Raw genomic sequence first — 14889 nt, forward strand, 5'->3', positions numbered from 1 at the left:
AAACTAATTTCAAGTGCATGGAAGGTATACTGGGAAGAAGGCTGGGATCCATGGCAATTCTGTAACTTTTATGACATCTCGGTCGAATGCGGTTGTTTGGCTGTAGGTATTATGTCCAAATGTATCAGAATACATATATTAAATATGTTCAATTTTATAACAACTATAACACAACATGGTCTAAACTAATTTTAGTTGATATCTATGGGAAATCCCAACCTACTGCTGTTAGAATTTATTGCTAATACACAATCCTGTGTCACACATATTCATTGTTCAATTCAGGAATGTTTTTTGTTTTGTTTTGTTTGTTTGTGTTTGTTTGTTTGGCTTTTCGAGACAGAGTTTCTCTGTATAGCCCTGGCTGTCCTGGAGATCACTCTGTAGACCAGGCTGTGCCACCAGAAGGCAGCATTGGATCCCATTATAGATGGTTATGAGTTATTGTGTGGTTGTGGGATTTGAACTCAGGACCTCTGGAAGAGCAGTCTGTTCTCTGAACTACTGAGTCAGCCCCCAGATTTTCATTATCAGTTTATTCTTCAGAAATTTTTTTGGTCAACATTTATGTTCTGGCTAGTTTTATGTCAATTTTGACACAAACTGGAGTCACATCAGAGGAGAGAACTTCAACTTAAAAATGTTCCATAAGACTGGGGTGTAGGCAAGCCTTTAAGACATTTCTTCAACTGGAACATACAGTTAAACATTGCTGTTAACCTGTTATTGTGTTTAATTTAAAGGCTATAGGTTATCATCAACATTCATGTGAGTTTCTGCCTGCAGCAAAACTCACTTTAATCCGGTCTGGGTTCATCCTGAGAGGCAGGCTGGGCTGAAATGGAATGTTCGAGAGAAATTTGGAAGCCAGGACAAATATATTTTGATCGAGGCTCAAAGTTTAATGTAGGAACTCAGTTTATATAGTGTGGGAAAAAACCCCAGTCCCCAACCCCCAGTCTTTGAAGGCACAGGTGAATGTCCGTGGGTGGGGCCAAGGATCAGGGCACAGATGAATGTCGGTAGGCATAGGTGGGTCCAAGGATCAGGGCACAGGTGGAGTTGTTTCCTGGGACATCAAATGGGTCCTCTCTGAAGGTGGTGGAGACACAGCAACGTTAGACCTGCTCTGGTGGATCCGAAGGTTACTGACTGGATTTTAGTGCCTGCAGGGGGCGGGGCTTTTAAGGACAGTGATTAGTATAAACAGTAAGGTAGACTTGGGGGATAACTGCAGGTGGTCTGGTGGCAACAGAGAGCTGGGAGACCCCAACACATTCATGCACAGAAAAAAGACATATATAAGGCTTGGTGCTATTTCACTGGAGTCTCATCATGCATTTCAAACTTACATACAGAACCAAGTTACCAGAGTTATTATGCTTGTGGCACACACACATTCCAAAAGGAGAACATGGAAGCCTCATTTAATCAAAAGGTCCTTAGTAAGCGTGTTTTCCATATATGTGCAATTTACAACCAACTAAAGCTTAAGTCCCAAAATATATTTAATTAAAGCTGTTTCCTACCTATGGGAATATTTCTACAATGAGATAATCCCTATAAAGCATAGGACACAAGTCCTGGCATGTAGATTTCAATAAATGTTAGCAATTTTCAATGTTAATTAAATATACTTCAGGATCTCTGGGGTTATTGGCTTCCGCACAAAACAGCTATAATGTGAAGGATGGCTAATGGTAGGACTGGCTGTCAGCTACTACTCAGTCTACCAAGGTGTCAGTTCTTATGGCTGTCAATGTGCCTGCACTAACTTTTTCTCACCTCACAATTTCCTAACACTAAGAATCTTTGAGTTGAGACATTGAGCCAGTTAAATATTGGAAATACATACAAAGAAGGACTGATCTATTTTACTTATCTCAACGCATTTCCTGATTCTTTAGAAACTATGTTTCCAGAGTGAAGTCTGTGAGTCTAACTAGGTGCAATGCTGAATACCTATGAAAACGGCAATCAAGAGGTAGAGGCAGGATTGCAAACTGGAGGCCAGCATGAATTATATAGTAATACTCTCTGTCTCATAAAATAAAGGAGCAGGTAGGAGGCCCTCCTGCACTCAGAACTTTCCCAAACCCTCAGTTTGGATCCTAGGAAAAGCTAACTAAGGTCCCCAATATAAAATGGGTAGTACCTTAGGTGGGGTTTCTAATGTCATGAAGAGACACCATGGACATAGCAACTCTTATAAAGGAAAATATTTAGTTAGGGCTGGCTTACAGTTCATAGGTGTACTCCATCATCATCACGTTGGGAAGCACAATGGCATGCAGGCAGACATGGTGCTGGAGAGATAGCTGAGACTTCCACATCTGGATTAGCAGGCATCAAAAAGTAAAAGGGAGCAAGTAGGCCTGGCTTGATCATTTGAATCTCAAAGCCAACCCCACAGTGAAAATTTTCCTCCAAAAAGGTCTCATCTGGTAATAGTGCCACTCCGTATAGGTCTATGTGGGGCATTTTCATTCAGACTCTCACAGGTAGAAGGAAAATGTGTGTGATTGTTAGCCACTGTCCAGGGAGGAGGGAGGCAGAGTGGAGAAAGTACTTATTGAATGTTTCTGGGCAGGTATGACTTCAAGACTAGAAATACTTTAAGTAAACAGTTTGCTCAAATGTCCTCAGGTCTCTTCCTTTGTCTCTGTTCTTTAGAATGCAGAGTTGACATTGAATCAAGATTAAACAAATTAGAGCACATAATGCCATGCTGCACTCTGGTCATTATGTGTTCTTCCTATGAACCTTCAAAATTCTGAAGAAGCTTGGAATTAAATATTTTAAAAGAATCACATAACAGCGATCTTTCTGGAATTGCTTCAAGATATCAGCAGCAGATACCATGTTCTGATGCTCTTTGGACATGGACAATGGCCTAGAAAGAGTTTCACATGAATGTTAAAGATAGTGTATTCTATTAAATGAGTGTCTGGGTTTAAATAAACACTAGAGCTTAACTAAAATAAACACTAAGTGAAGCTAGTGGGAAGCACCTTGGAACCCTCTTACACCTCCGAACACAATGCAGTTGGTCCTCGCTGGAAAGGATCATTGAATCTGTTAGAGCATCTCCTGGAGTCCTTGTCTGGCTTGAGAAGGTCTTTACTGTGCTTTAATCTCTAGTCATCTTGGTCATCTTGGTCTAGTCATCTGGTGCCTCTTATTGTCTCAAGTGAAACAAGGCTGCTTCATAACTAATTCCTAGGCTTACTCCATGTCCCTATAGTAGTGGGATTCCAGGAGCTAACAGAAGTGGAGGCATGACTGTACTCTCTAGGTCTACTCCTCAACACTGTCCTCGCCTTAGCAATTTTCCAAAGATTAGACAATTATTTTCTAGCTCAGGGTTCCACATCCATGGATTTCTGCTTGAAAAACCTAGGCATGATGTACACACCTATAATCTCAGCCTTCAAGAGACAGAGGTAGGAGGATTTTTTAATTCAAGTCTATTCAGGACTATATGTAAGATTCTTTCAAATACATCACTGTCCTCAAGTGGGAAAAATGCAAAGGAAGAGATGTAGAATATAGATGAGGAAAAAGAGACTATTTAAAACATGTTATTTACCAAACATGCAGAGAACTATCTACTTGTCAGTTTATCTCCAGTGTGGTATCATTTTCTTTTTAAGATTTATTTATTATTATTCATAAGTACACTGTAGCTATCTTCAGATGTACAGAAGAGGGTGTCAGATCTCATTACGGGTGGTTGTAAGCCTCCATGTGGTTGTTGAGATTTGAACTCAGGACCTTTGGAAAAACAGTGAGTGCTCTTACCTGCTGAGCCATCTCACCAGCCCCAGTGTGGTATCTTTTATGCTGTTTGTCTTAATTTGCGTTTTATTGCTGTGAAAAGACACCATGACCAAGGCAACTCTTATAAAGGACATTTAATTGGGTCCAGATTCAGAGGTTCAGTCTTATTATCATCAAGGCGAAAAGAATGGCAGTGTCCAAGCAGACATGGTGCTGGAGGAGACAAGAGTTCTACATCTTGATCAGAAGCCAGAAGACTCTTCTGCCCTGGGTGGAGCTTAAGCATAGGATCTTAAGGTCCACCCCCACAGTGACATACTTTCTCAAACACCACATCTACTCCAGAAAGGTCATACTTCTAATTCTGCCACTTGTCATGGGCCAAGTATATTTAATCCACCACACCTTTCAAGATCACTGTAAAGGCTTTACCACATTGGTTATATTTATAGGGTTACTCTATAGTATGTGTTCTTTTATGCATTCGTCGATGACAATGGTATGCGAAGGCTTTACCACATTGATTATATTTGTAAGGTTTCTCTTCCAGTATGAATTCTTTCATGTCTTTTAAGATCACTTGAACCTACAAAGGCTTTACCACATTGATCACATTTGTAAGGTTTCTCTCCAGTATGTATTCTTTTATGTACTTGCAAATAACCTTGATCTGCAAAGGCTTTGCCACATTGCTCACATTCATAGGGCTTCTCTCCAGTATGTGTTCTTTTATGTACTTGGAAGGCATGATGGAATGTAAAGCCTTTACCACACTGATCACATTCGTAAGGTTTCTCTCTGGTATGTGTTATTTTATGTACTTTGAGATTACTGGGTTGTGCAAATGCTTTACCACATTGATTACATTCATAGGGTTTCTCTCCAGTATGTGTTATTTTATGCAGTTTGAGATGACTGTTTCGTGCAAAGGCTTTACTACATTCATTACATTTGTAAGGTTTCTCTCCAGTATGCGTTTTTTTATGTGCTTGTAAATAACTTTCACATGCAAAGGCTTTACCACATTCATTACATTTGTAAGGTTTCTCTCCAGTATGAATTCTTTCATGGTTTTGAAGTCGATCATGAGAGGCAAAGGATTTACTACATTGCTTACATTTGTAAGGTTTCTCTCCAGTATGAATTCTTTCATGTTTTCGAAGTTGAGTACAAGAGGCAAAGAATTTACTACAGTGCTTACATTTGTAAGGTTTCTCTCCAGTATGAACTCTTTCATGTCTTTTATGATTACTCTGATCCACAAAGGCTTTACCACATTGATTACATTTGTAAGGTTTCTCTCCAGCATGTCTTTTTTTATGTACTTGTAAATAACATTCATATGCAAAGGCTTTACTACATTGATCACACTTGTAAGGTTTCTCTCTAGCATGAATTCTTTCATGTTTTTGAAGTTGACTATGAAAGACAAAGGATCTACTACATTGCTTACATTCATAAGGTTTCAATCCAGTATGTGTTGCTGTATGTGTACGGAGACTGGTGTTACGCCCAAAGGCTTTACCACATTCATTACATTTGTAAGGTTTCTCTCCAGTATGAACTCTTTCATGTCTCTTAAGATAATTCTGACCTACAAAGGCTTTACCACATTGATCACATTTGTAAGGTTTCTCTCCAGTATGTATTCTTTTATGTTCTTGGAAATGACCACGGTGTGCAAAAGCTTTACCACATTGATTACATTCATAGGGTCTCTCTCCAGTATGTGTTCTTTTATGTGCTTGGAGGGTATTATGGAATACAAAGGCTTTACCACATTGATCACATTTGTAAGGTTTCTGTCCAGTATGTGTCATCATATGTGTTTTGAGATGACAGTGTTTAACAAAGGCTTTACCACATTCATTACATTTGTATGGTTTCTCTCCAGTATGTGTTTTTTTATGTACTTGTAGATAACATTCATATGCAAAGGCTTTACCACATTCATTACATTTGTGAGGTTTAACTCCAGTATGTGTTTTTTTATGTACTTGGAGGGCACTATGGAATCCAAAGGCTTTACCACATTGATCACATTTGTAAGGTTTCTCTCCAGTATGTGTAATCATATGTATTTTGAGAGAACCTTTTTGTGCAAAGGCTTTACCACATTGATTACATTCATAGGGTTTCTCTCCAGTATGTGTTCTTTTATGCATTTGCATGGCACTATGGAATGCAAAGGCTTTGCCACATTGATCACATTTGTAAGGTTTCTCTCCAGTATGTGTCATCATATGTGTTTTGAGATGACAGTGTTTTGCAAAGGCTTTACCACATTGATTACATTTATAGGGTTTCTCACCAGTATGTGTTCTTCTATGTATTTGGAACATACTATGGAATGCAAAGGCTTTGCCACATTGATCACATTTGTAATGTTTCTCTCCAGTATGTATAATCATATGTATTTTCAGATGACAGTGTTTTCCAAAGGCTTTACCACATTGATTACATTCATAGGGTTTCTCTCCAATATGTGTTCTTTTATGTCTTTGTAGAATACTGTGTCGTGAATAGGCTTTTCCACGTTGATTGCATTTGTAGCGTTTCTCTCCTGTATGTATTATTTTACATATTTGGAGACTACTGTTATGAATAAAGGCTTCACCATATTGAATGCCTTCATAGGGTTTCACTCCAGTATGAATTCTTTCATGCCTTTTAGGATAACTGCGACATGCAAAGGCTTTACCACACTGAGTATTTTCATAGGGTTTCTCTCCAGTATGACTTCTTTCATGCCTGCAAAGATAATTGGCACATGTGAAAGCTTCACTACATTCACTAAACCGATTAATCTTGTTTTTTTTATATTTATTTATTTGTTTGTTTGTTTGTTTAATTCATGTGAGTATATCGCTGTCTTCAGACTCACCAGAAGAGGGCATCAGACCCCATGACAGATGGCTGTGAGCCACCCTGTGGTTGCTGGGAATGGAACTCAGGACCTCTGGAAAAGCAGTCAGTGCTCTTAACCATTGGGCCATCTCTCCAGCCACCGATAAATCTTTTGATTTGGAGGAATTAATTTTACAATTTGGACCAATTGTAAAGAGGAGTCACATCTTAAGATTTTTATCACTCTGTTTATATTCTTTGTTTCCCCTTCATTATGGGTTGCTTTCCATACCTGTAATGGTAAATTATTACATGGCTCACGTTTGTAGTATCAATTTTTTTTTTTCGAGACAGGGTTTCTCTGTATAGCCCTGGTTGTCCTGGAACTCACTTTGTAGACCAGGCTGACCTCAAAAGCAGAAATCCACCCACATCTGCCTCCCAAGTGCTGCGATTAAAAGCATGCAGCACCACCACCCTGCTTTTTTTTTTTTTTTTTTTTTTTTACTTTAGATTTTTTTTTTAGAGTTTTCTGGTTAATTTACTTTTTTTTTTTTTTTTTTTTTTCTTGAGTGATTTTTCTGTATGAGATTTTTCACAAATTTTAAGAGAAATGGAAGGGCTCAGGGCTTTACCATACTGAGAATATATATAAATTTCCTATATTGTGAAATACACTTAATTTTCAAACTATATTAGCAAGGTAAATGAGAACAAACAGAAAATAAGGTCCAAAATCTTAGTACTCATATATATTTTCTACAGTATGAGTTTATGGGTATATTCCCACTAAAGGTGGAAAAGCAACTATTTATAAACTTATATTACACTGAGAAAGTTTGCTTAAATGTAAACTACTATATATATATATATATATATATATATATATATATATTAATTATTTTGGGAGAGAGGTACATTGCTTATTTCATTATCCCTATGCTCACATGGCTTGTATCCATTGAGACACAGGATATACCTATTAAAATTTAATAATCAATATACTTAAAGAAGTGCTTTTTTAAAATTTTTTATACTGTTGCTTTTCTTTTATAGTACCAGGACACATGAACATTTCTTCAGAGGCAAATTCATAGCACTTGCACATGAAAATTACCTTCCATGTCTTCTGGAACTTTCACAATGTTCTTCAATATTACTGTCTTCCCAATTGTAGCCTAAAATATAGTATCAGAAAATTATGATATATTATTGGGAATTAGGCAAATTTAAGTTACTATCTTTAGTAAACCTGATTAATTCATCTCATTCTTCCTCATTCTCAATTGAAATTACAGAAAAGCACCAACAACAAGGAAACAGTTGTTACCTTATTTTAAAAAGTGAAAGAAAATTCAGTCTTACCTACAGCATTGAGGTTCCTGTAGGTCTCCAACATTACATCTTTGTAGAGATTCTTCTGTGAAGGATTCAATAAAGCCCATTCTTCTCGAGTGAAGTTTACATACACATCATCATAAGTCAGTGGATCCTAAAATATTCCATACATGTGTACAACAGAAACCATGATACTGACATCACTGTAAATGTATGCTTCGTTGACAATATATTCCTATGATTCTGGTGTTTCCCACACTTATTTCATGACTAAGAAGTTCTAATGTAATACCAAGTCATCTTAGAAGGAAACTGAGTAACAAGGTCCAATTCTGTCATTTTTTTTTTTTGTTCTTTGAGTAGGATTTATGTTGCAAGAGAAATGCTAATTAACAGAGAGAGAGAGAGAGAGAGAGAGAGAGAGAGAGAAATACTGAACACATATCAGAGAAATTGTGAACAAATACTAACTACAAAAAGAAGATGAGCAAGCTGAGCATATTAGTTCATGCCTTTAATCCCAGCACTCAGGAAGACCCTGTTTCCCCTGTAATAATCAATCAAATAAACAAGCAACATAGGACTCAAAGGTATTTACTGGTGTTCCTACAAAGAATTACACATTCATTCCAGTTCTCTATTCATCTTCCAGAATCCTGAAGTTTCGCAGTTTAATCTGTAACAGTAACAAGATCTTACTAAAAGGGGATGCATCTTTAAACAGATAGAAAAGGATGAAGCAGGGCGATTGAACTCAGAAATCCGCCTGCCTCTTCCTCCCAAGTGCTGGATTAAAAGCCACCGGCCTTTAAAAAATAGGGTATAGGTCTAAACAGAGAATTCCCAACAGAGGACTCTCAAAAAGTTGATTAGTACTTAATGAAATCATCACCATCTTAGCCATCAGGGAAATGTAAATCAAAACTACTTTGAGAATCTATCTTGTACAAGTCAGANTGGTTGAAATCAATAATAGAAGAGATAGCTCATGCTGGCAAAGATGTGCAGAAAGGGGAACAACTCTCCACTGCTTGTGGAGTGTAACCTAATACAGCCACTTTGGAAATNAGTNTTTCTTCAGAATNGTGGTTCCTCAGAACACTGAGAATNCATCTACCCAAANCCCAGCTACAGTGCTTGTGGAATCTATCCAAAAGGTGNTCCTCCCTACCACAGGGACATTTGCTCAACTATGTTCATAGCATATTTATTCATCCTAGCCAGAAACTGGAAACAACCTAGAGGTACCTCAACTGCAGAATGGATAAATAAAAAATGTTTTACATTGATACAATGGAGTATCACTCAGCTGTTTTAAAAAAAAAAATGTCATCATGAGTTTACAGGCAAGTGAATGCAACTACCAAAAACAAAACAAAACAATACCAAAAATACACCCTAAGTGAGGTAACCCGCATCCAGAATGACAAACATGCCATGCACTCACTTATACGTAGACATTAACTATTAGGTAAATAATAATCAAGCTGTACTTCACAACCCCAGACAGGCTAGGTAAAGAGGTAGGTAAACCTCCTATCAGGTTGCCTTGTCCAATAAGAAGGCTTTCACCTTATCTTTTTGCATCTTGTTTTGTCCTGTTAGGCTGTCTTCCCTTGGAGGTCTGCTCCTTTTTGAAGAGGAAACAGGGCAAGGGGGTGTTGGATCTTGGGGAGAGGTGGATAGGTGAAGTGGGAGGGGGTAGCTAGAAAGAGTGCAGGAAGGAAATCCATCTTCAATTTAAAAATTAATATAATACTGCTTAAATGAAAATGCAAAGAAGGGAAGCAATTATCAACAAAGAAGAGCAAAATACTGAAGACAGTATGATTGTGACAGATACAGTTCTCGTTCTGATTTTGTAGACAGTGACCATCACATAATAGTGTAAAAATATCATCCTGGAGGCTTACTTCTTTCTTATCACAATGTTGACCTAGTCCTGAAAGATTTTAGCCTCTCTACAACCTTATCTAGGTAGAATGTTTGGGCATCTGAGACTTAACTGCTGAATAAAATCACCCTTTCTTTCTGAACTTTGACTGGTTGGTTCACTAAGCAGTTCTGACTCATACTCCACTTCATGGTAACCGATTCAAACCAGGTTTTTTTCACTTCTGACTGAATTGCTGTGCTTGGCCTCAAAAGAGCTCTAGCAATCTGTTCTCATCTTCTGGCATTCTCATTCTCTGGCTCCTTCGTTCTTCACTTGTGTCTAGCTTTAGCCTGTCTCTGTAAAACTCTCCGGGTAAAACTGCCTCCTCCTCTCACCCTCTGAGCTGCCTCCTCTTATGTTGCCTCTCTTCCCTCTCTCTTGAGAGTTGAGCATATCCTATTCTGTCAGGTCTTTTCCTGATTCATCATTTTGTCAGCCACCCAATTAGACATTGCTTTCAAAAATGAGTGCTTCCTTCTGAAAGTAACTTTATTTTCATTTTAGCAAACATGTGTACTAAGGGCTGAGTCATACCACAATTAGAAACACTTTTCCCCCAAACCCCCCACCCCTGAGTAAATGGGATAGTCTCTCGGTCACACTGTGATCAAATACCCTGTGACACAGGAGTTTCATGATAAGTTCATCTGTGAAATCAGAAGTTTTGCTCTTAGCAATGTGAAATATATATCAAGTAGGAAACAAAAGGAGTTCTTTTCTTGTGTTAGCTTTCACTAGTTTGAAATGTGAAATTACAAAGCTTCTCATTTCTTTCCAAAAGAATACTCTTTATTGTTGTCAAGAAAAAAACAATGTTTTAGTCAATAAAAATGAATATATGATGTTGTACAAAATTGCTATATTAATTATAATAATGTAGCAATTTTGTACAATTAAAAATAAATAAACCAATATATAAAATTGTTAAATATTTAAACANATTCTCTAAAGCAAAAATGAAAGTGTTACCATCTAAGTTACTTAATGCAGAGACATCAAAGAGCTGAGTCAGTTATTTAAGACTATTACATGTGTGTTCAATTGTAATGTATCATCAGAATTTAAANTCAAGCAAAACAGTCAGTCTGCTTCTTAAACTCATTTTTACTTTTTCGTGGAGCATGACTCATAGTCAGAAAGCTTTCATGCCATCCAAATAAAGCCACTTTCTGCATTTTTACAGTATACTATAATACCACATTTGCTTCCCATCTACAACAACTCTTGCTANAGAAAGCTTGATAGTTCATTTCTCTTCTGCACATAATGTTCTAAATAAACATTAGAAAAACACTTTGAAGGAGTTTGCTTTAGCTAGATTCTGTGCTTTTTGCCTTTCTGTAGGAATTTGGCAGAATTTGACATTGAGCTAGGACATGGAACTAGGCTCAGAAAGTAATATATACATTTGGGCTAATACAAAGCTCCAGTTAAACTCAGCCAAGGAATGTGTGGCATTCCTTTTATCTTGGTCATCCTGCTAAGCCCCTAAAAGCAATGATCTGGCCAGGCAGTAGTGGCCTATGCCTTTAATTCCAGCACTTGGGAGGCAGAGGCAGGCAGATTTCTGAGTTCGAGGCCAGCCTGGTCTACAGAGTGAGTTCCAGGACAGCCAGGGCTATNCAGAGAAACCCTGTCTCAAAAAAACAAAACAAAACAAAACAAAAAAATTTTAAAAAGGTGCTTCAACCTCAGCAATGGCTGGAGTCATGTTACAGTGTTGTCTAATTGCAGTCTTCTTTTCAGTCCTCATCCTCCCTTGATATTACTATTAACTGACTGATCTGGCTTGGTCACCCTTCATTTTCCATTGCTACCTGCAAGGTAGAGAAGATGGTTTAAGTTCTCATATCCATCTGACAATAAGAGTGCACTAAAGATGGAAATTATATGGGAAAAAGAAATAGGTTGATAATGCTTAAGCTGTAATTTCGTGTCGTTTTATGACCAATATAGCTCTGACTGAGAGAGTCTTTACAAGGACTTATCCTTTAACCATTGCTATTGTCTTCGTTCCTTTAGCACAAGGTCCCCTTGAGGCACCCAGCTTGTCCTCAACAAATGAGCACTGAGGTAATTCTCATATTTAGACTATCATGAATACAACTGCAATGAACATGAGGATTCTTGTTCTTTATAACACTAACGTCAAGTGCATGGAATCTATAGTGAGACCGCTGCTGGGATTCATGGAAATTCTGTCATTTATGAGAACTCTATAGAATGGGGTTGCTTGGGTATAGGTATTATGTCCAAATGTATCAGAATACATATATTAAATATGTGCAATTTTATATCAACTAGAACACAACATGGTCTAAACTAATTTTAGTTGATACCTATGGAAAATCCCAACATACTGCCATCATAGTTTGCTAATTAACAAAGCTGTGCCACATACATATTCACTGTTCAATTCTGGACAATGTTTTATTTTCACTCTTTTTGTTTTCTCAGTTAAGTTAAACTTAGTGGGATGTCATTTATGCGATACTAAAAATGTATGCAGTGTCACTAAAGACTATGCTAAAGTCCTCTGTCTATGGCTTTGTACATTATTTCAAACCAGTATAAGTTTCACACATTTACAACTGTAAATACCACCATTATGGTGATGTTTTCAAAAAAAAAAAAAAAAGCTTGGGGGGGGAATGTTGGTTATGTTTAATTTTAAGCATTAATTCAAAACAATCTAAAGAAAACTCCTAAAGGGAAAACTGATTCCAAAGCTATTTGCCATGTGAAAAACCTCAGAATTGTCATTAGGATTATGAAGAAATAGTACACATTATGACACAATGTAAATTCCTTCTGTATTTATCACAGAGCTACAACAATCAAAACTTTACAGCATTTGTGAAAAGATAATGAGATCTAGAGAAAAAAGCCAAGAACATAAGCCCCAAATTATAGTCAAATTTCAATCAAAAGACCTAAGGAAACTCAGACAGGAAAAATGTGAACATGACCAATATTACCCATGATTGCATGTGTATACAAATGGAGTAAACACAGACTTTACAAGTCCCACACAAATAACTCCAAGTGACCCCTAACTGGTACATTTCTGACCCTCCAGACACTACTGACCTCACATCCAGCGTCACAATGCTCTAGAGCTCTGTCTGTATGGAGGTGATCAGAAAGCTGGGCTATGGCTCCATAGCACATAATGACCTTTGTGATCTCACACAAACCCAGCCCCAGTGAGCTCACACACAAACCAAGGTTGAAGAATGTTTTAATGTCTGCCTCCTGCCACGTGGGTTATAGCACAGGATGTAGAATCTGCCCTACCCACCTGCATACCACCATGCACACTTAAGAAACCTCTGCATCTCAGAAACTCCTATTGGACCCTGGAACTGAATATCTCTGAATCACTCCACTCATTGTGACTGGTGATAGTGGAAAGGTAAAAGGATTTTAATCAAATATTGCTGAAGGAGGATCCCCATAACCTCCTCTCATTCAGCTTCTAAACTATTTGTAAAATTTATCGCACAAAACTGAATGTAGAATGGAATGTTCAGAACTTCTAGAAACCAGATTTTCAGTGTGGAAATTGGTCTTCTACACATCAAAAGCACTGCTTGTGTGTGACCATGGGTAACCCAGCTTCCTATGGCCAGAGCTACAGAACCTCCTCCTCCATAGGGAATCCACACTCAGTCAGGTTAGAGGCCAAGACCCTTTGCCTAGGTCACCACATCTACCAAAAGAAACACAGTCTGGTTCTCAGTCCATCACAGTCCAATCAGAATGGACTCTGATTGCTTAGTCAACCTGTTCTTCCTGGTGGCTGCCCCAATCACGATGGCACGGCTTGTGATCTCCCTCACAGCTCTCTGATGAACTGCATCAGAGGAGAACATGGAAAGAACCTGCAAGCTCCTCCCACTGGTGCTCCCCAGATTGCTAGGCTGCCCAGAGGACAGACAGTAGCAGCTCTCCTACAGGAGGAGTAGAGATTAAATCACTCAGAGAGCACAGGCCTTCCCTGCTTGGCCATTCCACCCCACCCTAGGGGCAGACAGAGCCCTAGTATGGTAAATTTGTATTTTAGTAGAATCTTCTACTCTCCCAGGTATGGAGAGCTCTTGGTACCTCTTATAGGAAAATGGCAATATTTGACACCAGGCTAGGACAAGGAAGTAAGCCCTAAAAAAGAAAACAAACAAACAAACAGCTGAGGTACATGTTCCTCATATCTTGTCATATTGTCATCATCTTGATAATACCCTGAATACAGTGACCAAGGGAACTTGATTAACACCTTTTTTCTTCCATGACTACTATGTTTATGCCTTAGAACTGACCATATTTTTCTAAGTCCCCAGGCAGTCAAGGTGGGTCAGGGTCTGTTGGCAGGTTTCCCAGCCTGAGGCATGGAACTATAAGAGGAGGTACACCTGAGGCTCAAGGGAAGTACCTCTAGAAAAGAACAGATATTCTGTGTATATTTCAGGAAATCGTTTCTGTTAGCTTGTAGCTTTGCTTTCTACGGTATTGAGGGGTATAAAGAGAATACAAAAAATAAACTCAAGGCTCTGTTTCCTGTTGGCTGCTGCAGCAGCAGTGCTAACCAGCAGTCCTCCTATATCCAACTCTTGGCTTTGCATCTTCTTTCTGCATTTCCTACCTTTAATCCTTGCTCCCTGCATCAGAGACTGTTTGACTCATGCTGGGGAGTTCAGTACAAGGAAAGAAATTACATTCAAGGATCTCTTTCTCCTCCATCCTTGTTTCTGTACTATCTGGTGGTAGGGGGTAAAACTGGGGAGGGTGGGGAAGAAGTAAGGGTGGAGAAAAAGAAGAAACCATAAAGTAGCAAAGACCAGCTACACTGATTAAGGCTAAAAGAGGGGCCAGATTAGGATGGATTTTGAATTCCACATATGCTGCCACTCTTAAGTCTCTTTTAGGTTCAGGTTCCAGGTTAGGTCTTGAACAACTTAAATACAGACTGGAGACTGCAAATCTAGCCA

General features: G+C 38.4%; 1 protein-coding gene across 1 annotated transcript in view; it reads right to left on the reverse strand.

Annotated features, from left to right (window-relative positions):
- Positions 1–7671: 7671 nt before the first annotated feature.
- The window catches only part of LOC110315465 (zinc finger protein 431-like), a 9952-nt gene continuing 2734 nt past the window's right edge, over positions 7672–14889 (reverse strand). The window contains exons 2-3 of the mRNA XM_029534740.1: positions 7993–8119; positions 7672–7805 (exon numbers count right to left, since the gene is read on the reverse strand). Of these exons, the coding sequence (XP_029390600.1) occupies positions 7741–7805; positions 7993–8119 (192 nt within the window). The 3' untranslated portion in view covers positions 7672–7740. The remainder of the gene's footprint in view (positions 7806–7992; positions 8120–14889) is intronic.

Source organism: Mus pahari, unplaced genomic scaffold (assembly GCF_900095145.1).
Source record: "Mus pahari unplaced genomic scaffold, PAHARI_EIJ_v1.1 scaffold_11281_1, whole genome shotgun sequence".
NCBI classification, from domain to species: Eukaryota; Metazoa; Chordata; class Mammalia; order Rodentia; family Muridae; genus Mus; species Mus pahari.